This window comes from Passer montanus, unplaced genomic scaffold (genome assembly GCF_014805655.1).
Source record: "Passer montanus isolate IOZ18808 unplaced genomic scaffold, ASM1480565v1 scaffold2, whole genome shotgun sequence".
In the NCBI taxonomy this organism is placed as follows: domain Eukaryota; kingdom Metazoa; phylum Chordata; class Aves; order Passeriformes; family Passeridae; genus Passer; species Passer montanus.
In genome coordinates, this window is record NW_024366591.1 from 14,696,722 (window position 1) to 14,721,907 (window position 25,186).

A 25,186-nucleotide genomic window follows, 5' to 3' on the forward strand; every position below is an offset into this window, starting at 1 on the left:
TGGTTTGTGCATTTTCTCAGGCCTTTCCTCAAAACTTCAGTGTTCTCTTTCTGAAGGCTATATGGACTACAAGGTGAAATGTATCTGGAAGGCCTAGACAGTGCAGAGAGAAGAGGCTTTCTGTTCTTCTAGTTGATAAGTGCTTTCTACAAAAATCAAATTTGAAACATTAAGTTTGTCATTAATTTGTAGATCACCTGTGTTAGTTCAACTACCCATACTAATGCTGCTGTTGTCTTTTGGACACTATGATAAGTCTGTAATGTAAGAAGATACTAGGAAGGCACAGCAGGCTTTTTATATCATCAGTGCTATGCAGTGTCCTGTGTAAAAAAAATTTAGCAACCAAGCATGCAATGAATATGCCAAACAAGACTTCAGTAAAGGTGATATAAATGCATGGCATAGTTTTACATGCAAAAAAAAAGGACAAACACCAGTTATTCCTCCTAAGTCAATTACATACCTCTCAGGCACACAAAGAGAAGTTTCCTAACCAGCTGTCAAGCCAGGAACCGGTGCAGAAAATTGTAGGAGCAGAGACAAATTTTTTCCCAGAATCCTCACTGTTTGCAGGCTGTCCAGATCTTAAATTGCAGAACTCACCATCTCACCTTATCTTCCAGATATTCCAGCACCTTCCCACCAGTCCTGTCTGGGTCTTCAGGCATACCATGGCTGTGTATGAAATGCCTTTGCATCCTTGGAAGAGGGGAAAGGGTATTATAAATTATATGATTCAAAGGCAGCTGCTTGAGGACCTGATTTATTCTGCATCCTTTAGGAAAGAAGAGGAAAAAAACCATTTCCCTTTTCTGAATCAGCTCACTTTTGAAAATTAATAAACCCTTTTTTATCCACTCATGCTGCTGGGCGACCTGTTTTTATTGTACGCTGAAGTGCAATAAAATAACAACAGGCAGTACTGTGAAGAAAAACTCAGAGGCTTTATTTGAATGCATAACAAAGGTTGTTTACTTTGAAAGAACAGTAACAATGTAATGAATGTCTGGTGCAGAGTTAAGTACATCCTTGTACAGATTTGATTTATGTGATCATTTCTGGATGTTAACTCAGCCATTGTTAGCATAACCTCCATCATTTTTATATTCATGCTGCCTATGGGCACGTGCTAGCACAGCAGTGTGAAAGAAATGTGAAATAAAACTGGTAGCAGTTTCCAGCACAGGAAAATTTTTTTCCTGAAATAACAGAGGCTGGTGTGTAGTGAGCCATAGATCAATTTAAGGCGAGAAGATCTGTGTAAGTGGAGGAGCTGTGTTGGGAGAAAGAAGGCAGCCATTGATTTCTGCAGCTTATTAACCTCTTGAGGGCCACGTGCAGCAATGCAGACATCATCCATGGTCTGCTGGCGAGTCTGTGCGTGCGTGATGTGGCTATCAAATTACTGGAGAAAAATGCAGCCACTTTGGTTGCCTGCTAAAACACAGGAGAAACGCTGCGAGCTCAGGCCACCTGAGCTTTTGAAGGCAGAAGTTGAGCTTTGTGAGGAATGCTTGTATGAACACTTCTGTAAACATGTGTAATTCATACAAGATGTCTGTGCAATTCATACAGTAGCTTTGTTCAGTGTACAAAGGAGCGTTTCTACAACCCCTGTGCTGGGCAGGAACTCTGTAGCATGAGAATGGGCATCTTTTAAGAGATGGATTTTTTTTAGGTAAGCAAAACATTCAGAAGTTTCCACAATGACTAAACACAGTTCTTGAGGGAAGTTTTATGGGTATAAACAAAAGACGCTCGTGTTTGTCTTTCACGTTCATTTCAAAATTGCCCATAATTACTAAATCCTTCCCACGTGAGCTTTGCAGATCATGGTCTTTAACCAGATGCTATAGCATATGTTCTAGTGTCCATGGTTCCACAGCTGAAGTTCGGGGATATTTGCAGTAATATTTTTAATTCATTTACTTTGTAATTCAGTTTCATCTGAAGGCACTGTATGACTTGTATCATGTGTCATCATCAAAATTTTATATTTACGATTTAAATTGAAATAAATTTATAGTTGTCAATAAAGTAGTATGTACAGCATTTTACTCTAACTCATTCACATAAATCCTTAATTTCATCTTAAAACTGCATCTTGATTTTATGTCAGCTGGTAGATCCCATATGTTGGGAATGGCTTTTTGCTTCTGGGAGATGCAGATGCAACTGCTGAGCTGAGAGCAGAATTTAAGTGTTCGCTTTTGGCTGCATTGCCTTTTGCTCTTCTGTTTAACGTTTTTCTCTCAACTTCATATAGTTGTGCTTTTCCTTTTTTTGTTTGACACTGATCATGGAAGGGGAAGGAGAAAATGCTAGTGAGATTATGCTTGTTTGGGGTGTGTTGTGCTCAGAGAAGGGCAGCGTCAGTCCACTTTCATGCAAGACACCATCATAATAAAGTACATTATTGTGGATGTCACAGTAATCTGAGATGGGTCATAGCAATCAGCTGATAAGTCCTGTGATTCAAAAGCAAATCAGTTATTACTGAAATGACCCAAAGGATGTGATTTTAACATGATATTCTTTTAAGTCGACGTACAGAGTTTGCACGTGGATCGTCTGCAGTGTTGGATTTGGGCTGTTCTGTCAAAGCCCAGTTTTGAAAATACATTTGCTGCAATTCTTTATCAGTATTATGAACTTCTTCCCTTATGAATGAAAATACAGAACAACAGATTATTGTGAGTAATCTTTTTTGTATAATATATTAGAGTACAGCGCTCACCTGAAACATCAAGTCAGTTTTCTGGGGCGCTCTCTGCTGATAACTAAATTTAAATTTGAGACTCTTGACAGCCATACAGAGCAATGGGAAGCAAGTTTGATGGTTCAGTTCAGAAAATATGTTTCATAATAAGAAGTTACTTGTTTCCATCTGACCTGTTCGTGCTTTGGCAAGTATTATTTAAGCTACTGAAATGATCTGGTAATCCAAAGGATAAAATAAACACTTCTACATAATCCAATGTACAGCTGCTTGTTGGGACTCAGGCCAAACCTTCACCTTCAGATCAGCAAGTCTATGTGTGAGTTTTAAAGACAGTTTAAGAGAGTGTAGGTGGTGATTTCAGTCATCTGTCTTTAACTGAAAAAACAGATATTAACTTAGATAAAAATTAGTGGGAGCAGCTTCTAATTTTTATTGTAAAAAAGTGAATTTTTTTGTGCTTTAAAATTTAAACTTGTTACCTGAAAGTAGTGACAGCTTGTGGGCTAAGATGGAAATAGGAAAGTTGGAAAGCTGAGAAACAGCTAATACAAGTTTAAAAAGTTAATTTATTTTAAGAGTGTTTTGTTATCCAGGAATTAAACTGAATGCCAGCCATTTCATAGCAGCCCTGTATAAATGAAAAGAAGTAAGAAAACAAGTCTACTGGTTCCTCCATGTGTCGCTGCCACTGGGTAACTGTTCACACCTACATTAGTCACTCCTTCAACAGGCCATGAAATTGTTCCAGCTTTTAAAATGTGTGAGAAAATCAAGGCAGGTCCTGGCACATCATAAATGAAAACCTGACCTTCAGGTTGTTACAGTACTGGTGTTGTTACTGTTTTCATTCTGGAAACCACATGGCTTGTCAAGATGCAATGAAGTTATTTTGTGCTTTTGTATTATTAAAACTCAGTGAGGTCTTTGGACTGCACATGAGAACCATGAGGCTTACTGGTGTTGGAGGTTCTGTTGAGCCTCAGTACAAAGGATGGCTTTTTTGGATGCTATTACTGACTTTGTACCGCTCAGTAGCTGTTGGATTACTTAATAAGGAAGAAACTTGCTACAGAGGGTGCTGCTGTTAGAGAAATCAAATCCTGAACCATCCATGATCCAAAAAACCTTAGCGACTTCTCTGAAAATCCTCTCAGAATAATACCACCCATGGAAACAGCAGACAAAGTATATTTTAATTTCACAGTAGAACAAACATTCAGTGTTTTTTCATAAAAAGAGATGAAAAAATAAAAAACAGAGAGTCAGCTTCAGTGTGTAGATATTTTTCATGAGCTCTTATTTAAACCTGAAATCCAGTGAATTGCTATGGAGCTTCTTATCTCAAGAAATCATTCCTTTTCTCTCAAAGGACTGTTTAATCTTCAGTTTCTTACAAATAAAACTGTATTGTATCTTGCTACCTTCGACCAACTGTCCAGTTTCTGTCCTCTCTTTTTTCCAAAACTTATACCAGACTGCAGAATGAAAACACCTGAGCATGAGGTTCTATTAAAAGTTCAGATTAAATTACCTAAACCATTATGAGTTTTAGAAAGCCTCCAAATTTTTCTTACTAACAATAAGGTAATTTAATTACTCTAATTAGTGATTTAATCACTGTATAAAAACTGCCTTGGATTTTGTGTGTCACATTTAGCCCTATATGAAAATCTCCTAATACAGCATTAGGGAATTAGAATGATCCTGGTACCAAGTGAAAAGAACATATTCAGTTGTGTAACCAGAAATGGCTGTATTATCTCAATATACCTGCTTTCCTCATTGCACTGCTGAAATATTTTCTTCATTTATAATTTGCTTTAATATGTAGAAATGACAGCAGACAATGCAATAGGATTATTAACCTGTTCTTATTTCTTTCCCTTTTTTATTTCCTTTTCCAAAAGTGGCTGTGACATTGATGTTTTCAAACTGTATTTTGAGTTCTCTTTTGGTGTTACTTTTTTGATTTTATACCAAGATCACCTTCTAGTACTGTGCAATTTTTAATATATTCCAATGACACCTCCTGTGAGGTAGCGAAGTAATGTTATTTTCAGGTGTATAGTTAGGGAACAGAGGAAGGTGTATAGCTAGGAACAGAGAGGATAGGAGCAGCTTTCCTGTTCCTAGCTCTGCCCAGTCATTTAGGCTCCCCCCAACACCTACAGTTAGGAGATGTATCACCCCCTTCCCCCCAGGGACTGAGCTGGGTCACATCAGAGGCTGTGGCAGGCAGTGTACTGAACTCAGCTCTTCCAAAGCCTACAATAGTGTTCTCTTTCCTGGAACGTATTTCCTTTCTAAAATAAATATATTATGCTGTGGTGATTTGAATACTGCTCCTTCATGTGGCTTGGCAAGAAGCATGAACTTCATGATTTTTGTATTACTATTTTAAAGTGTTTGACGTTTCTCATATTAAACTGATAATGTCATCCATCACCTTGGGTTTCATGGTTTCTGTACTGATTGCTTTTCACAGATACTACACTCTCAGGGGAAATTGGCACCAAGAAAAAAGTGAAAAGACTGTTAAGTTTCCAGAGATATTTCCATGCATCCCGCTTACTGCGTGGAATTGTACCACAGGCCTCTCTGTACCTACTGGATGAGGACTACCTTGGGCAAGCAAGGGTAAGACAGGTCTCCAGCTCTCCATTTCTTTTAATAATCCTACAGAGTGTGTCAGTTTTGTTTTAGTCTTCAGATAACCAAATTCCTGGTTCATCTTTCTTAAATGACCTGTGTTATGTGCCAACAAACAGATTGTCCATTCCTCATTTGTGGTTACAGCCTTAAAGGCTTAGGTCTCAAAGCAACAGGTAATGTTGCTAAATCTACTCAACATTTTCAGATTCCAACAACTGAAATTATAATATGAAATTGTTAAAGAATGAAGGATTTCAGGTTAAGTTACTGATTTAAGTGCAGCCCTGACACAGCATTTAGTTCACTTAAAAAAAGACAGGTGTCTCTCATCTGCTATGGAACAGCTATTAGGCAACCCACAAGAGCTCTCCATAGTGGCAAAGGCTAGGAAGCATGGAACATTGACTGCAAACTTCACAGTGATCAAAATATAATTATCTTATTTTGCAGCTGTTACACTTACTTTGAATGGTATTTTCTAGCAAAACTTTCTCAATTGATGGAATTGGTATTATATGCCTAGGTAATTTTTATTCTCTGCTGGAGGAGATTATGTGCCAGGTGTTAGAATGAAATTATAAGAATCCAGAACTGTTTGAATGTAGACTAGAGATGGGAGTGAATGTGTATTTCACTCACACATACATCACTGTAGGCCATAGAGGTAGTTCAGAATCAGTCTCCTGACTCAACTGATGAAGCTGTAAAAACCCTGCAGTTGTAGGTAATGATGGATTCTTCTGCATGTCTGAGTGGGCTTAACAGTAGTATCTAAATTTATAAAATCTGTTCCTGTGTACTGCTTTGTTTAGCATATTGTAACTCATATTCACCATGAGAGCTAAGATTTTAAAACACTGTATTAAAAACCTAAGAGAATTTGCACTGACAGTCTGGAGACATGAAGAAACAATAAAACATTTGTGCAATAAAAGGGAATATTGCTGTTCCTGTGTACTGCTTTGTTTAGCACATTGTAACTCATATTCACCATGAAAGCTAAGATTTTAAAACACCTAAGAGAATTTGCACTGATTTTAAAAACCTAAGAGAAATTGCACTGACAGTCTGGGGACATGAAGAAACAATAAAACATTTGTGCAATAAAAGGGAATATTTTCATAATATTTTGGTTTATATTATTCATAGTTTTGAGTTCCATTTAGCATGTATTTTTAGTGTTATGTTCAAAACCTTCTCAGTGAAAAGAGCAAGTGATATTTTTTGCAGTACAGCCACATGAGCCTGATTTCTGATATTTCAAATATGACCTCTGTAGGTTTCTCAAAAAAAACTTTAAAACTGTAGTAACCAATGCTGTGACTGATTATTGTGGAATAATAATAAAAATCTGATTTACAGTGTGACATACCAGTCACTGGCCTTTTCACATTTGTTTTTTCCAGCATATGCTATCCAAAGTGGGAATGTGGGATTTTGACATTTTCTTGTTTGATCGCTTGACAAATGGTAAGTAAATTTTTTAAGTCTTTATTTTACTCTCTCTCGTATATGACAATTCAAAAATCTGTAATTAATTGTTTGTTAAATGTTTACAGTTCAGATTACTGAAGAGAAATTTGCCATATTTAACCTCTATTAAAACACATCCTGGAGCTGTTTCAGGCCTTTCCTAAACTATAGGGTAATGTTTCAAGTGTGCTTTTGTACTAACCTAATCCCCTACATTTGTTGTTGTCGCCTTTTCAAGAGATGCTTCTGTTTCATTTGCCTGTGAAACTTGAAAGCAACTTTAAATATACCTGTTAGATACTTTGGTCAATAAATCCAGATCTCATAATCAGTCAATTTCTATCAATACTAAAGACATTTGAGTGAAGATACCCTTGCTTCTGTTCAGTAGCAAAAATTAGGAAATTTATTAAGAGAGTAAAAATCCATGGAATGTTTTCTCTAAATACATACCTGTAAAACCATCCCCCTTCCTCACAAATGTTCAGACAATAGCTCTTGATCAGGTAATTGCTAGAGAGGGGAATTGTCACACCTTTCCCCTTTCTGTACTGCTCAGAGAACTGAGATCCCTCATTCCTCATCCCAGTCTAATTAGGTTTGGTTGGGGCAGAAGATGTAGAAAAAAGTTGGTTTAGAGAGTCATTCAGCTGAGTGACTGGCAGTGAAGAGTGAAAAGGATTGCAAATTGCCTGGGAAGAAAAAGCATATTCTTCTAAATTGTCTTTCTGTGCCCCTGCTCAGTAGTCAAGACCAAGAAAGTTTCCATGTGTTCTTCATACAGATATTTATTTTCCTTCCTGAGTTACATTAAATAAGAAAAGACTCCCTTCAAACTTTGTTTATGTGTAGTATGGGTTGGTTGGTTTGGGGCTTTTTCTAACTTTTATGGAAACAGTGACACTGAATTAAGCAGCACAAACTTTTTAAAATACTGTGTTTATGTATAGCTGATCATGCAATACTAGTAAGGTGCAATTTTTCCAGTGTTCCCAGTATTGGATTTATAGTAAGGCCAGTGCAGCATTACAGTGGGACATCAGACTGTAAATGCTGCAACTCATTTTTCCTGTCTGTGTCAGTTTTATGGGATGCAGTTGTAGCTGAGCTAGGTTACATGGATTAATTACATGTTTATGCAGCCATATGCAAAATAAAAACATGAATTCCATACTCCTGAGTTTTAGTAATTAATTAATTTGTACAGTATGGCAAACCAAAGTGGAAGAAGAGCCACTCTTGTTTCTGTTGTTTCTGAAGATAGACCTGAATTATGAAAATGATACTGCTCTCAGACAAGCCTGTCAAAGATTTTGTTAAAACCATGTCAGTTTGCCTTCTTCCAGTTAAAACCACAGTTTGCCTGTCACATTGAAACAGCAAATGTGACTTTATGGCACACAAGAATGGCACTCTGTTGGTACAAACTGTCCATCAAATCTTGATTACATATAGGAGTAATTTGTATAAGTGACTTCTCAGGACATGAGAGTCATCTGAGCTCACTTCGTTGGAGATGAGGTGATAGGAGCTGACCAATAGGAAATTAACCAGAATTTTAGCCTTGCTTGGTTTGTAACTACATGTATGGGGAATCTAAGAGTTGTTCCTTTCTCCTTTCAGGAAACAGTCTTGTAACACTGCTTTGTCACCTCTTCAATGTGCATGGACTTATTCACCATTTCCAGTTAGACATGGTTACATTACACAGGTTTTTTGGTAAGTGCACACCTCAAAGCCATCTTTGAATGAAGTTTATAGATTAAGTGGAGCATCAAAGAAGGCACTGGCTTGGTCTATCTATGTAAAAATTATGATGTTGTTGGAAATATTTCAGTAAATATGATATGTATCAGCATACAGTTTCAGGCACTCAAGTACTTGGTTCAGTACCTAGTCGGTGGAGGGATTTCAAAAGGCTCTGCGTTGGGCTGAAGCATCCCAGCAGCACAGTCACACTGGTGATTTAAAATAAAATACGCCATGCAGAGATGTGGCTGGCTTAGGCCCACACAGACAGACAGACACTGCAGAACCTACGCGTGCACAGTACAATTGTGGTGCAGTGTAATTATTTTAGTGACTAAAAGACCACTGAGACCCAGGGCAGTTAAAAGCTTATGTGCAAAATTTAACAAATTATATCAAGCTGTCCTGTCTACACTGAACAGTGTTGATGAAAGCCCCTGCTGCTGTTACTGCCAACAGAAATATTAGCCCCATGCTGTCAGTGAACCAAAAGAAGAAATTGGCCAAAATCAATTACTTTTTGCATCACTTTTTGAAAGCAGCTAAATGCCAGTTTTTCAGGCTGTCAGGCAGAGTTTCCAAAGCAGGGTCTCTTCTTTAAGACTGCGTGATTGTTGCTTCTGGAAAGTGTCCCTCTGGTGCAGAGACAGACAAAATCCCCCTGCTGTTTCTAACTCCTGCGGGCAGACATGAAGCGGACAGTAGGGTAATTAGAGCTAGTGGTCTAAACTCACAGTTTAAGGGATTACCCATTGTACCTCCAGATGCTTGTGTGGCTGGAAACAAACAGAAGGCTTGGACTTTCTTTGGCGCTTCTCGTGCTGGCAGCGAGCGCCATGGGAAATCTGCCCATCGTTGGCTTTCCATTGGATTAATTTGATCGTGTCTAGGAGAGCGCTTTGGGCACGGTCACATGCAGCCTCCAGTGCTCACATGGTGGTGTCCCACCACCACGTAATGGTGCACACTGCAAGGAATAGAGGGGTGTGAAGCACACATCTCAATGATTTTTCTGTCTCAGAGAAAGCTGAGTTAAGAGGTTGGTGCTCCTGGTCCAACTGGGCTGGTTTCAGCACTGCAAACTGAAGCAAGAGGGACTGGCATGTTAAAATGAACACACAGATGTGACTAAAATTGTCACAGGAGATTTTGCTGTGAATACCCCAATGCTGGCTTCTTTTGATTCTTCCCCTGGGGGGTGTAGAAATGCCTTTGCCTGTAGTTCATCACTCAAATAACAAATCATGGCAGGATCTCAGGGTCTCACTCCCTGCTGCCGTAAAATAGGTGGTACTGCCTTAATGGCACACTACTACCCTACAACAGCAGCCTAAATAATTACACTCCGTTGTGGATAAATTTGCCTCTCTTCCTTGTTTATTTTACTCCTCAATGAGAGCCTTCACTAAGGCAAGAAAGAGGTGATTTATGCACTAGACCCAGTATATCCCTTTGGGCCTCACAAATCCTTTCATGCATTTTTTTCTCTAAAGGTACCCCGATAAAAGCAGCAATTTAAATAAGCTACAGCTATTTGAAGAAAGTCCTCAGGCAGCTGACTGCAAAACCTCAGATTGTATTTTAAGTCCGGTTCCCACTTGTGGCCATGGCATTCAGGGACAAAAGGATCTTTGTTTTCTGTTTTGATTCACAGTTATGGTTCAAGAAGATTACCATAGCCAGAACCCATACCACAATGCTGTCCATGCTGCTGATGTCACACAAGCTATGCACTGCTATCTGAGGGAGCCCAAGGTAATGACAACCTTTCACATGTTGCTTTCAGATGGTTCTCAGATTTTTTTTTCCCAGGGTTGAAATAAAACCCCAAGAGATACTTCTAGACAGCAGAAAGTAATGGTGTGCTGCAAGTCAGCAACAAGTCAGGAGCAGCCTTGGCTACAGATTACAGATGTTTCAGTCAAGCTGTGAGAGTCACTTCTCATCACACAGGCATCGTGTCTGAGTGCTGCCATATGAGCTCCAGCCACCACAGCTCTGTGACCCAGCCACCCACTGGTGCCTGCAGTTCTTCTCCCATCAGACTCAGAAGGAGGCAGTGCATGTCTGTGCCTCAGCCACCTCAAAATACCAAATAAGGTGCAATTTCAGCAGGAAAGGGTGGTGGGCCACCCTTCAGATGGGTCTGTTGCAAGGGTGTCCTCTGCATGAGTATTTGACTGCTGCTACAAGTTCTCACGGCATCAGAGTGGTGGTGCCTTGTGTGTTACTGGAAGGCATTGTGATACAGCTGTGCTGAGCCACAGTGTAAGAGCATAACTAATCTTTTCTGGCTTGGCTCAAATGAAAGGATGTTCTGCTAGAACTAGCAGTTTGTTACATAAGAATATAGCAATGGTGAGGACAGGAGCAGGCCCCACCTTTCCTGTATTTTCATCTCATGCAAGATCTGCAAGTCCTTTCTTGCCAGGAGTGCAGAGGACAGACAACGTCCTGAACCTGGACCATACTGCTCATCAGTTCTGACCTCAGGATTCTTCTTTCATCTCATAGACCTGTACTCTATACAGACTCATTGGGCTTGCAATAACTGCCTCACTCTCACAGAGAGAAAATGCTAAGACTGCCTTTTTTTTATTTCTAAGTGAGCCCTGTAGCAGAAAAAAATCTGGACAAGTTTTCCAACTTGAATGTTTGAAGTTAGAAGGGTAAATTATATTCCCTAATAAAATACATATACTTGAACTGAGATATTTAAGAGCCAAGGCTGAAATTTCAGAAGTTGGTAAACTCTGCATTTTATAGGACAGTGCTATGCTAGAGCAAGAAGCCTGATATTTTGTTGGCATTTATAAATACTTGGAGAGGCCGAGCTCTTACAATGGGTGATAACATATGCCAACCTGCCAGGCTACCTGTTTGCTTTTTAAAACAAATGAGACTATGCTGAAGCCCTTCTATTACAGCAATCCTTATATTGCCATGAGTAATAAAGAGATAAGAAAAACAAACTGTAATAAAAGATGGTTATGTAGTATAATATCTTTATAGATGTTCAACATTTACCTTAAAAACATTGTTCACAAAATTTATACTTGACATTTGTGTACAAATGCCAACACACCCAATCTGTGCCATGATGTCAGCTGGTTTGTTTATTTACCAAAAAAAGTGTTTACTGTTCTTGTTGTGATTAATGTGTGTGATGATTCAGCTTGCCAACTTCCTCACCCCATCGGACATCATGCTCGGACTGCTCGCAGCTGCAGCTCATGATGTGGATCACCCAGGGGTCAACCAACCCTTTCTGATTAAAACCAAACACCACCTTGCCAGCTTGTACCAGGTAAAACTGCTCATCAAGTTGCTGACATAAAAATGCAGTCAAGGAGAGTTAAAGCAATTTGCAGTGAACTTTTAATGCCAAAATCTGGCAACAGAAGGATGTGGGTCAAGTGATTCTGCGTTTTGGAGTCTAAACAGTTTCAGTCAAGGACCTCACTGAGTGTCACTTCTTAGAGCAAAGCTGATACAGGAAAAGAGGTGGAAATGTCATACTTTTTTTGACAACATTTAAGCTAGATCAGTTGTCTGGGTTGTTTCTGCTGTAGATCATCTGGGGTGAGGAACTTGTGGGTAGGACATTTAAAATCATGACAAGAAGATCCCATCTTCTTTCAGTGGGCAGATAAGCAGCAGGCATGCTCTAAATTGGTATTGCATTAAAAGAAACCTTTGCTTCATGTGGCTGCAGTAAAATGAAACTCTTAATGAACACTGCATTAAAAAAAATGGAGACAGATGAAACCAAAGGAAAAGTCCTAGACATTTACAGTAACATTCCTCAAGATACAAAGAACTTCAAGAAAGCCACTAGGTCACACCACAGGCTGTCTAGACCAGTATCCTGTTTCTAAGAGCAGCCAGTAAAAGATCTCAGAGAGAAACATAAGTCTGGGATAAGTACAGAGTTGTCCTTTACCTAGTATACATCCTTTCAGCTCTGGCAAGCAGTAGTAGAAAACTTCCTGTAACAAAAACACAGACCCTCTTGTTCAATCACCAGCAATGAACCCATGCTGCCTGATTTTGGTGGTCCTTTTTGAATAAATTTGAGATTTAGGCCCATGGCAATCATTGTTGCTCTGTATTTTATCTAGAACTGTCCTATGAGTATAATCTCCACACACATGTGTACGTTATATATGCACATCTCTCTATTCTTTGCATTGTATTTATATATACAATGTGCCAGAGCAAATCTTAATTTTGGTTGCACCAACCATAATTCACAGGTAGTAAATGGAGTTAATAGTGATTTCTAGCCTTTAGAATCACAGACTGATAGAATCATAGAATCGTGAAGGTTGGAAGAGACCTTTAAAATCATCCTAGGTCCAACATAACTGTTCACCCAGCACCAGATCCAGACACCTCTCAAACACCTCCAGGAACGCTGACTCCACCACCTCCCTGGACAACCTGTTTCAGTGCCTGACCACCCTAACAGTGACAATTTTTTTCTACTATCTAATCTGAATCTCCCCTGTCTGAGCTTAAGGCCATTCCCTCTGGTTCTCTCAGTGCAGTCCCAGCAGGAGAGACCAGCCCTCACCTCCCTGCAGCCTCTTCAGGTAGGGAGCAATCAGGTCCCCCCTGAGCTGCCTTTTCTCCAGGCTAAACACCCCCAGCTCCCTCAGACACTCCTTGTAAGACATGTTCTCTGGTCCTTTCATGACTCTTGTTGCCCTTCTCTGGACATGCTCTAGCGCCTCTAGCATGCTCTAGCAGTGTCCTTTATAAAGTGAGGGGCCAAGAACTGGATGCAGGATTCAAGGTGTGGCTTTACCAGTGTCAAGTACAGTGGGACAGTCACTGCCCTGGTCCTGCTGGCCACACTGTTCCTGATACCCGCCAGGATGCCATTGGTCTTCTTGGCCACCTGGGCACACACTGAATCGTGTTCAGTCAGCTGTCAACCAGCACTCCCTCTGGGCTGCTTTCCAGCCACTTTGGAAGAGTCAATTTCCGCCTTTGTGGAGGTTGTCAGAAACAGAATATCCTGCATTAAAAATTAACCTACCTGACTAAGACTCACTAGTAGCTACATACACATACTTAGCAAATTGAGAGATTGCTGTGATGCTTACTGCTTACTGCTTGCTAAGAGAGTCTCTCTTCTTCTACCCTACCCAAGCAAAGTTTGGGTTTTCCTGTAAGAAGTGGATTGTGCAATGGTGCAACTGTCCTGCCCTCAGACATGGGAATGGGCTGGACTGCAAGAGCCCCAGCCAAGGCACAGTTATGCTCAAACACTGAAAACTTTGTGACTGGCCTCATCATAAGCTGTTGCAGCCTATTATGTCATACCCAAATGTTTCTGGTCCAGTCTTTTCTAAACATCAGGCCAGCTGAGTGAGGAGGGGAAAAAGCCATGGGCCTAAGCTGCAGTACTTTGGGAGCTCTTAAGAGGAGTGAGAAGAGCCATTCCACAAAACCCCTTGTCTTTTGAAAAGGTACAAACAATTCCTTCTCAAATTAATAGTGGCAAACAGTACTTTATAATTAGGTTGAAAAAGCAGGCTAGTCTGAAAGACATACAGCTAAAATACTGGTATCTTGGAGAAGCGGTTTCTGCTCAGGTATTTGGGTTTGAATATACTTACAAATATTGGTTAGAAAAGACAGTGACAAAGCAGAAAATGCAATCTTTCAACAGCAAATGAGATCTGAAGTACCCTACTTAAGGACATTCACTGGCAAGTTTGAGTTATTTTAACTGAAAATGATCCCACATTGTTTCCAAAGATTTTAGTAGTACACAGTATATGGATGCCAGTAAAAATAACTCCTAGAAAAAAGTTTTGCTGAAAACACTTACAGTCAAAAATTTAGATTTAGTGAATAGTCTTTAAAACATGTACTTTAACATGTGCTTGAAACTGAAACAAAGTTCTTAGGTTTTTGGTTTTTAAGCAGCAGAGCCACAGAACTGCTGGGATTAATCAGCAAAAGGATCAAATGAAAGTAAGTTTTAACAGAGCTGGCAGTCATCTGTCATTGAGACAGTGAACTTATCCATGTATGGCATTTCTATGTTTTTAAATGTCTCTTGACATTTAAATTAAAACTTTACATTTGGAAGAAAAGGTTTTGCAAAATGAGGTAGGTCAGTTCTTGACAAAGATATAAAGTGTTTGACAGTCTCTGAAGTGCATATGTGAGAAGAGTCATATTTCAGGAAGACATCACCAAGGACTTCAGAGCTTTCAGTATTTATTTTCAAACTAAATCTGTATTTTTACTTTGTTTTCTAATGCATAGGGTAATTTTCTAAGGTCTGTTGCACGTGATTGCACACACCATAATTTTCTACAAAGGTAAAAGCAGTTAATTGAAATCTCCAGCATTACAAGGACAGTTGAGAGCACAGAAGGTGACTCTAGGGGTCTAGAGGTCACTTAGTTTTCCTGTGAGGAGCACGACAACATTCCTTGTAATGTGATGCAGACTTTGCTTCTAACTTGCATTGTCTGGCGTTTAAATGAAGGGTAAAAGTTTAGAAGTGTGGATAGATCACATATAACATTTGTAGTAAAAAACATTTCAGAAAACTATGAAATGACACTTTACAACTTTAATGTAGGTAAGCTGGAAATAGGAAAGTACATTTTGGGCATCAGCAAAAACAGTAGTCTTATGCAATCTTCCTTAAAAGCAATGCTTCTAAGTAATTTTTGACTATTTAAGATTATGTAGTTAAACCGACTGCTCAATGAGTAAGAATAGATTGAAGAGATTGAAAGAAAGTCTGATCCCCTCTGACTTTGAATTAAAATTGAAGTTTGCTCTGCACCTAGTTAGTAGCAAGTCTCCCTCTCTTCAAGTTACTGTTCTTTTTCCAGTGTGTATGTTGAATGCAGTGGTTTGAATAGCTCAGACTAAGTAACAGACTGGAAATATTGTGGTAGCTTAAGTGAAATAAACTGTCATAGTCCTGAAATCTCTGTTATAGCAATCTACTGGGCTTGGGCTGCAAATGGGACAGAAGCTTCCTATAGTGCAGCCTTTAAAGCAGAGCTGCACTATTCAGTTTTTTTTAAAAAAAACAAAACACCACGTGAAGCAGAGCTGAGAGCCCCGGTCTGCAGGCCAGCACGGAGACTTTCCCTGCATGGGTTGTCTCCCACCAGCCTGGGTGATCAGCTAGCTCATGGCAATTAGTGTTAATAAAGCAGTAGTGTGTTCCTAGGGGGAATAGCTGACTCTACTAATTGCTGGCAGCAGCTTCAGGGATGCTGGCTCCTTACATTTAAGAGGAGAGTCATATGACTTCATGCTCGGTTGTTGCTTGTCAACGTGACCTTTCCTTTTCTCTCCTCCCTGTAGTTTCAGTGTGGGAAACTAAAGAGTGCAGTCAATTTGAGGTTCCCCTTAGAGCAGCAGGCAAAGAGCAGAAACTTAGAGAAGATGAGAAACTGAGATGATTACATGAATGTGCTTTTTCCTATGAGTAACTACTAATTGGATGCTGGAAAGGAAAGGTCTCATCACTTTTCAGGTGCCTCAGCCCCATTCTGGCTGGCCTTCAGTATGGCCAAGGAGCAGCTGCATCCATGGAGTCTAATTCCCTTTTTGAGGCAGGTGCTGCTGAAGCAGCTCCTCACAGCAAGTAAGGCTGCCATGCTGGAAGGGATGTGAGGACACAGGGTGCTCCAAGGGGGATCTCCCTGGTCACAGTGTTTCAAGGATGCAGTCAGACCAGGGTCCCAGGAAATCGTGCATACAGGCACTGTCTTAAACAAGTGTAAACATTCCCAAAAGCCAAAGGTGACATCAGATAGAGTTTGTCCAAGGTAGTAGGAAGATGGCAGCCTGTGGCCTTGGGGTGACTCTTGGGACCAGTATTCAGCGCTGCAACTTGGTGGGTGGAAGGAAAAAAAAATAATAATAATTTGTTATTATGTCCTATTACATTCTCTTATTTTTCTTGGTCAGAGTGTAGGGTTGCAAAAGTCCATTCTGATGTATTTAGGCAAAAGGAGAAAAGGGATATTTAAGTTGGCAAATGAACAGGATTGCTGTCAAAAGTAATTTCTGTATTGCATAACTGATGTTGCGATCTGAGTCCATCAGCTCTTCCTAAGAAAAGGAATTGGTTTTTACATGGTTTGAAAGTTTTGGATTTGGTTTTACTTTGTTTTTTCCCCCCAGAATCTGTGATTTCTGTAAGAGAAACAAACAAACAAACCCAGAGAAATACCAAAGCAACATTGTTTCTGTGAACTCAGAAGCAACAAAAAGCACTGCGGAAAATAGTGCGATAGGAAGTCAATCCAATTTGTACTCTCACCTTTGCACTAGGCAAGATGATCAAAATGCAAATTGGATCTTGGTTACTGGCAATGTTTAGGTTTTTAACTGTCATTAGATATGACAGGACTGCAGAGGAAGATGGGGAAGACTTAGGCAGAAAATACTGCTCAGTCCCTCTTGGAATCATGTCCCACAGGAAAGGCAGTACTATGTCATACTCTGTCTATACCTCAGAGCTGTGGGACTGTGCATGAGGGAGCTAGAGGTCAACAGTGGCTGGAGAGAGAGATTCTGACTCCACTTTCACTGCTGGCAGTGACAGGGTGGAGTCCTTGTTCTGCTGCCTGCTCAAAAGGTTTGGTTGTGTTTTGTTTTGCTTTTCTTATCCAGTGCTCATCTGCTGCAAAAGATGTGAACTGCCCAAAACAGGGAACAGATGATAGAGGTTTCTGAACAAGTGACATTTCTGAGGCATTTCATGGTAGAAAGTACTCTGTGAACTAAACAAGTGATTATAGGAAAATGCATTGTGGTTAGGATAGTAATTTCAAGTAATCAGACATAAGATATCAGATTTGTTGTAATTTACTAACAACCTAGAAAGCTGGGTTTCAACTCCCTAGCAGTTTTTTTCCCACCTAACTTTGGTTCCACTTAGTTAAAAGCAAGAAAACAGAGGAGTCAAAATTTGTTGCAGACTGAGTTGCTGAAGCCTGCAAATGCTCAGCAGTACTGCTATTCCTCTTGCTTTCACTGAACAGCTGCAGGCAGCTTCCAGTTCCCTGACTCAAAGGGAAATTTGGCAGTTTAGTTTGCTTTTTCTTGTCCGCTCTGCATTCAAACTGTAGAGGCTGAAAAGTCAGCCTAGAATCAGTAGGAGGTAAAAATACGCTTTTGCACTCCTGCTTTAATTTATTTGTTAATAAATCTGCTAGAATGCAAACTGCCTCCCACTCAGATGAGATTAGCTCCTCTGTTCACAGTAGGATTCAAAAACTGCACGACAACAGGCCTCAAGGGCTGACCCTTAGGTAAGAAATCGAGAGGCACAAGGTCCTTAACTGTAGGAATCTAGACCAATTACTCTAATCCAACTGTGGCTGAAAAGCACACATTTTAGGCTCATGTTACAGCATGTCCAACCAGCTCTGGGTATCATGTGACATGGCAAATCCATATGTGTAGCTGTACCATGGATACGATCCTAATCCTTGCATTTATGGGTGTTATTCCTCCCCAGAACGTGTCTGTGCTGGAGAACCACCACTGGCGCTCTACCATAGGCATGCTTCGAGAGTCACGGCTGCTCGCCCACCTGCCCAAGGAGGTCACGTAAGTGTCCATCAGAATCACTGAAACTAGGCCATGGCCTCCTTCTCCCTTCTTGAAAGCACACTGCCAAAGAGGCCCAGGCTTCAAAATAGGCTGAACTTCCTGCACCTTCTTGGTGCCACTGTGAAATCATGAGACGAAGTTACACAGCAGAAGTATTTTTTACGACCTACCCACTTCTGCAGCTCAGGAATGGCCACTCTCAGCACCCAGCAAGAGTGGACTTGTTCAGATCAGTTGTTGGCATTTTTCATTTTACATAGCACCAACCAAATATGGAAAGATTTAGTGATTAAAAACAGGAAATTGAAGGAGTTGGTCAAGGAGCATCAAGACTGCTCCGGACTTCCACACGTCACTGGGGGAATGTGATTTAGTCTTTATGGATAAAGCAAAAAAAGAACAGCCACATGAGCAACTTGGCCAAGTTGCTGTTAGCTTTTTACTTGTGTTGGTCCCATCAAGGATGGGAGATTGAGACAGTGAACAGACTGCAGTAATACATTTTAAATCATAGGTGACCCTACCAGGAATATAAACAAGTTACCTGGAAGCAGTAAGCTTTATATCCCTCCAGAAATTCTTTGCATCAGACCAACAACTTTAAAGGACTTCAGTCTGGACCTTCACAACTTTGACTGCAACTTCAAAGTTGCAGTATTCACCACTCAGCTCTGAGCAGCTGAAGTAAGACGTGAGCATTTTTCTTGATGCAACATGCTGTTGTTTCAGGGTGGGTTTTTTTTATACTTTCCTAGCACTTTTCAGAAGCTTTCAGAACAGCCTGTGCCAATAGGCATTTTTCTTCTACATTATCTATTCTTCTTGAACCCACTTGGGCAGGTAGAACAGTTGTACCCAGCAAAACCCAGCAGAGACTGACCAGACTGGGTCCATAAAGAAAGAGGGAGCTTTGTGCCAGTTCCAGTGATCCAGAGCAGGTTGTTTTGAGCTCTTAATGTTGAATGGTTTCATGATTAAAGGGGTTTATTTACCTTCATTGCAGACAGGACATTGAGCAGCAGTTGGGCTCTCTGATCTTGGCAACAGACATTAACAGGCAGAATGAGTTTTTGATCCGTCTGAAATCTCATCTTGACAATCAGGATTTGAGGCTGGAGGATGCACAAGACAGACATTTTATGCTTCAGGTAACTTCAGATTTTTTTTTATGGTTTTTATGAATTTTTCAGGTCACAGTATTTCCTAGTATATGTTAAGAGTAGAATATTATAACATGTCTGGACATCAGCCTCTCCTTACCTATTACCATAAACACTTCCCTTCTGCCACCTTCTGGCACGTCAGGCAAGCATAAGTGTCTCCTGTATTTCCTTATGTAATTTCCTTGAGTTTAAAAGCTATGAATGCAACAGATACAGGTGAGTGTCAAATGCTAAGGAGTGGAGATAAGCTAGATCATTTTATTTCCAGAACACTGCTTCTCTTGCCAGGTAATGCTTCAGTTGTAGTGTCTCTCTCTCTTCTGGCAAATGTCACTCCACTGGTGTCATTTTCTAGCGCTGTGCAGGAGAGCTCCCTCGTTGGTGTTCTTTCCAGGACAGCCTGACATTGGGTCTCCAAGTCCTGTTCCTGTGATGGATGCTCAGAAACTGCCTCTGCAGACAGCTGTTGCCATGGCAGCGGATGCTTCTCTAGTGCATCTGCCCAGCTAATGGAAAACCCATGCTTTATTCAAAACTCAAATAGGTTCATACTGGTTCTCCCAGCTAAGCAGCAGTCATTAGCAGACTCTTCAGAATAAACCTCAATCTATTAAAGCATTATTGTGATTAATGTAGCTACATATACTTGCTTCTTTGGAGAAATTACATTAATTTCATTCCTAAATACATAAAGAATTTGAAGTAATAATTTTCATTTATAAAACAAACACCTACATATTTTCCCTCCATCAAAGTCACAGAAAAGGTGACAGCTGCAAGGAAAGAATTGTTAATCTGTTAATTCTTCCCCTTCCAGCAGCGTGGGAAATGTAGTAGCTTCTCACCTGTTCTGTCTCAAACACAGTCTTCTGTCAGACTCCTGCACAGACTGTGGCAGGGCAGGGTGACAGGTTGACCATATTTCTGGACAGATAAGACAAGCAAATTGTGCAAATACCAAAAGCAGAGGAATTACAGCTCTCAGATATGGCAAAAAAAGGTTTCTTATGCACTAGGGACTTAGGAGCAAGGGAACGGACAGTAAGATTTACTTATCTGATGGATTAGTTATGGAAGAAGAAAAGAAAAAGATCAAGAACTCTTGTTTGGTTGGAGTAAGCTAAAGAATGTTTGAAAGGTCCTTGCAGTAGACAATAACATTAAGTCTAATCAGCTTAATCCAAAGAGAAAAATGACTTGGAGATTTCTCTCTGCTGGTTCAGAGGCCTGAACTCTTAGAGGAAATACTTATGTTTTCTTCCCGGGTGCCAGAATGACTTCTGACTTCTGTCAGACTGAATGACTGTGTTCAGTCTGTGAAGAAACAAGGTACATGATATTTTGTTCCAAGGCAGTAAGACAGGCAGACTATTACATGGTTGACTTTTCTGAAGTAGTTACTCAGTTTTAAAAACCTTTTCCCCTGTGCTCATTCTCATACAAAGCACTTAAAAGTACTAGTTAACTTAAGTGAAACCAGGCCAGGGGCAGTGTGGAGAGTCCTGTGCTTAGCTTTGTAAACAAAAATATGCAGACATTAAGATGAAGTGTAATTGAAGTGAGATGCAAGGTCACTCACTGAGACCGCAGAGAAATCATGCCCAAATACACCAGCTTGGCTCTTCCCTTCCTTGTCATCAGCCATGGATGCTGAGCCAAGCAGTCAGCAGGAGCCAGCCTGAGGCTTTTGTTGGCTTATTCCTTCCAAGGAATATCCAAAACACTTTGCAGCCTTGGAATTTGGCCCTTCTCTTGTTCTCACTACGGTAAAGTGGAGGGCTGAATGAAAGTTTTGTTTGCAGCTTAAGTAAATGCTCTTTCCTCAAAGGGCACATTTGGGTGAGGCTGAGCCTCTGAAAAGTAATCTTAACCCTTCCTGGCATCCCTGGTGGGGCCTGGGAGTTCTGTGACTGCAGATTTACTGCTGAAGCACTGCTAAACAGTAACTTCCTTTCTCACTGCTGTTTTTCTTCTTGCTTTCAGATTGCACTCAAGTGTGCTGATATTTGCAACCCTTGCCGGGTCTGGGATCTGAGCAAGCAGTGGAGTGAGCGGGTCTGCGAAGAGTTTTACCGGCAAGGTCAGTCCCTTCAACTCACAGCAGTCCCTTTCCCCTCAGCTTTCCATGGCTTGTATGTGACAAGCCAGAGGAAGCACTGAAACGTGCCTTGAGAATGAGCTCTTCAGAGGTGCGCTGCCCCACTGGAAAAGTGGGAAGGGGTAGAAGAGCAGCAAGTGTTTCTCTGCTCCTCTACCAGCATCAGGCAGGAGGGAGGCTTTTGCTGTGCCTCAGCACTTGAGTTCAGCTGCAAAGCCTATGGCTGGGTTCTTCTCTGAGGCCCTCCAGTCACCGTGAGCATTGCTGAGCTGGAATGGTGCCGGCACCACACTGCCCCAAAATCCTAGCACCGGGTTTTGTCTCGCTTTTCATGCTCCCACTACAACTCTGATGGGAGCCTTACCCTCACTGTTTCCCAAATATGACACATTCTTCTGCCTGCAAATGCAGAGAAAGGGTTCAAACATGCTTCCCAGCATGCTGTTGAAAGGGCCAAAGCAGGCATGCCAAACCTCAGCTAGAACGTACTGCAAATGTTTTCAGACCCCTGCAGAGAGCACAGTCAAGCAGGGTTTTTTTTGAAACACAGTAATTGCACCATTTGGCTCTATCTGCATAGGCAAGGTCATGCTGTGCTACAATACAGGGTGCAGCAGAGTTTAATCAGTGCTAAATTCTTAGTTCAGAGCATCCTGAGAGTTGAAGGCAAGTGGAAGAGCACACCATGAAGTTCTTAGTTCATTTAATTTTCTCCCCTACAAAATTAAGCCACGTCTGAGCTGGTACCTGGTCTAGTTAGTCTGTAACAAGGACAGAGAGTTCAGCAAGTTAATTTTCACCCAATGTCAGTTTAAGCTGGTGAAATGTCTTGGATGCCTTTGATGTAACATAAGCAACTTGCCCAGTGCAGGTTTAGTTAGTCAGATGTGTAGTGAAGGCATAATCAGCAGGCAGCCCATGAGGTGCAGTACCTCACTTTTAGTGTATATGGGGACCACGCTGAGAAAGACAGCTCAACTCTTAAAAGTGTAAACTTTTTCCACTGCCCTCAAGATTTGTTCATCTAAACATCTAAAATATACCTCTGAAAGGGGATGCCTGAGTACATGAAACCAGTTAGAAGTCCTACAGGGAGAAAAGGAGCATTTTATGTGGGACAATTATACAGAAACTGTGGTCTGATTATCACTAGTGGCTGTATAATCCTGTTCAGTGGTACAACATCCCCAGTATTAAATAGCATGTATTTAGATACCATTATCACTTTGAAGTGTTTTTGTAGACCTCTCTACCTCCTTACACACAATAATGGGGCTTGAAGATATTTTTCAGCCCTAAGTTTAACATCTGGAAACCGTAAGGTCTCATGTTTTGATTTTTAACTATAGATGAGACAGATAGTACCACAATTAGTACTTTTTTTTAACAACATTTCTAAGGCCATTTTAGTAGAGACTCAGATCCTGATCTTCTAATGTTCTGGTGCTTCTACACTAAATGTAAATAAATAAAAGACACAATCCAGGTACATTTCAGGGAGCATCTGACACCTACAGCAGCTCCTAACAAAAACCTTTTCCTAGAAAAATACTCTACTTTGTTTTCAGATCTTTTAAAAGTCAACACAGCTAGGACCACAAGGTAAGAAATAAAACTTGAGTTGTATACATGAAACTGGAAGTGGAAGAAAAAGCTTTCAAGAAGATGGCTAATGTTGAAGCAACATTAATTATCAGTTGCTCTGATAAAGTTTTAAAATTGCTTGGAAGGTTTTCCCTAGCATGAAAGTTCTCAGGAACTAATTCATGCAGTTCCTTTTATAGTAACTAGAAATAAACAAAAAAAATTGACCATCATTTTAAGTTCTTACCATGCAAAAGCAAATCTTACTTTTGTCAATTAAGTGATTTTTGAAAGACAAGAAGATGTGGATAAACTTTGAGCCAGACAGATATGGATATACTTTGAGTCAACCATTTTCTACCCAGAACGCCTACAGAGGGGATATCACTGGAATTAGAAACTTTCTTTTAATCAAATATTTTTGGAGGGGTAGATGAGAAGAAGACAAATTGCACATTTGGCAGCATAAGAAACTTATTGTGTCTCAATTTTGCTAAATTGTTCCTTTTGATTGTTCTTGAAGTTAAAAATGTTTTCCTGATGCTTTCTAAGTACTCAATTAGAACTGAAAATAGTCTGTTCACATTTAAGAAGTGATTCTGTGCTGCAGAGGGAAGAAAGGCAAGGCTTAGAAATGCACACAGTGTTTTATATGGGGCTATAGAACATGAGTAGCACAATAGCAAAAACTGTTCATGGGGAGAAAAGAGCTTTTAAACAAAAACAGTGGATTTAAAGCAAAATGTTTGTTTATGGGTTGAATACAGTGTTTTGTCTAAACTAGCAGGATTGTCTTTCTTACAGGAAAGTTCTTCCTAACGAGTCCTCACTACATCCTTATTAGTAAATCAGGTGGACACAATATTATTGTCTGTGGGGAAGTGGCACATCTTCATTTGCACACAGTTAACTCTCACTTCCCTTCCGTGCTGTAGACAGGAAAGGTGCTGTACCTCTTGCAGTAACCAGGATTGTACACTGGCAGGGAAGGCTAACAATCACAAAGGATGAATATGCTGCACTCACAGACAGTGTTTGTTTTAAGAAAGCCCCTACACCCAAAACTTAACTCAGAGCAAGCTTTGCATGAAGTAATTTTAGGCATGGGGAATGCAGTCTCTCCAGCAGAAAAAGTGACTGTTGTCTTGGCATGGCAGTGAGCAAATTACACCCTCTGAGATGTTTTTCTGCTGAATTCTTAAATCCAGCATGGTCGTTGCTATTGATTACTTTCAACTCCATAAAAAACATCTCCTGCTATTACTATGTACAGAAGCCTGTCCTGTGTGACTATTTCTGCAGGAATAATTTCTACTGACTGTTTATAAGTGTCTTTTCAGTGTCAAACCTGGTGAATTCTGCATCAGGGCCAATCTGAGGTGGCATCTGGAGTGAGCAGATCCCCCCGGCAAGTTTTTCTTCCAGCAATTTGAAACAGTCCCCAGGGCTGGTCACAGCAGGAGCTGCCTTGTAGGAATCTTCAGGGCAGTCCTGGATTTGGAACTGGAGACCTCCTTGTCTAGTTAATATTCTGCTGTGAAGGTGGCTAGAGTTCAGACAAATACTTTTCTGCCTTGAGTCGGTTCTGTGCAGATGCCTCTCTGGGGACTTCCTGGATGATCTAGGAGATAAATATGCTCAGTGCATAGCTTGATACCCAGCTACTGCACAGTAATAAGACAGACTTTTTAATTTCATCCTTTTTCCACATTTATATCTTGAGCTCCATGGCTCTTGGTGCTTGAAACATTGCTGAAGTCCATGCTTTGGCCCTTACTAGTTTGTTAGTGCAGTCACAGCTGTGGGCTGCCAGGCTCCAACACTCTTCCCTTAAGAGCCACTTCCACAAGAACACACTAGCAATTTCTACTAAAATTGATGCATGGCAGTTTTCTGGTAGGAAGTGATCTGAACAATGAGTAAATGAACTAGAAACTAGAATGTCTTAAAAACCTTTCACATGAGAGAGTCTATTTTAAAAATTAAGGTACTCAGAACACTTATGTGCTCAGATTTAATGTTCATCTAAAAGTTGTCTTTTCTTAGATTTTTCTTTGTATGGATAATTGGTTTCTCTGATACCTAAATAGAAAAAGTCCAGAAAATTAAGGTATTTAGACATTTACCATG

The 25,186-nt window shown here is 40.4% G+C and overlaps 1 protein-coding gene across 3 annotated transcripts in view; it reads left to right on the plus strand.

Moving 5' to 3' along the window:
• Positions 1-25,186, plus strand: part of PDE7B (phosphodiesterase 7B) — a 170,982-nt gene that overhangs the window by 140,192 nt on the left and 5,604 nt on the right. For all 3 annotated transcript variants that reach the window (XM_039707004.1, XM_039707005.1, XM_039707003.1), the window contains 8 exons: positions 5,211-5,362; positions 6,784-6,847; positions 8,474-8,569; positions 10,254-10,354; positions 11,775-11,906; positions 18,117-18,208; positions 19,215-19,359; positions 21,358-21,454. In XM_039707004.1, the coding sequence (XP_039562938.1) occupies positions 5,211-5,362; positions 6,784-6,847; positions 8,474-8,569; positions 10,254-10,354; positions 11,775-11,906; positions 18,117-18,208; positions 19,215-19,359; positions 21,358-21,454 (879 nt within the window). The remainder of the gene's footprint in view (positions 1-5,210; positions 5,363-6,783; positions 6,848-8,473; positions 8,570-10,253; positions 10,355-11,774; positions 11,907-18,116; positions 18,209-19,214; positions 19,360-21,357; positions 21,455-25,186) is intronic.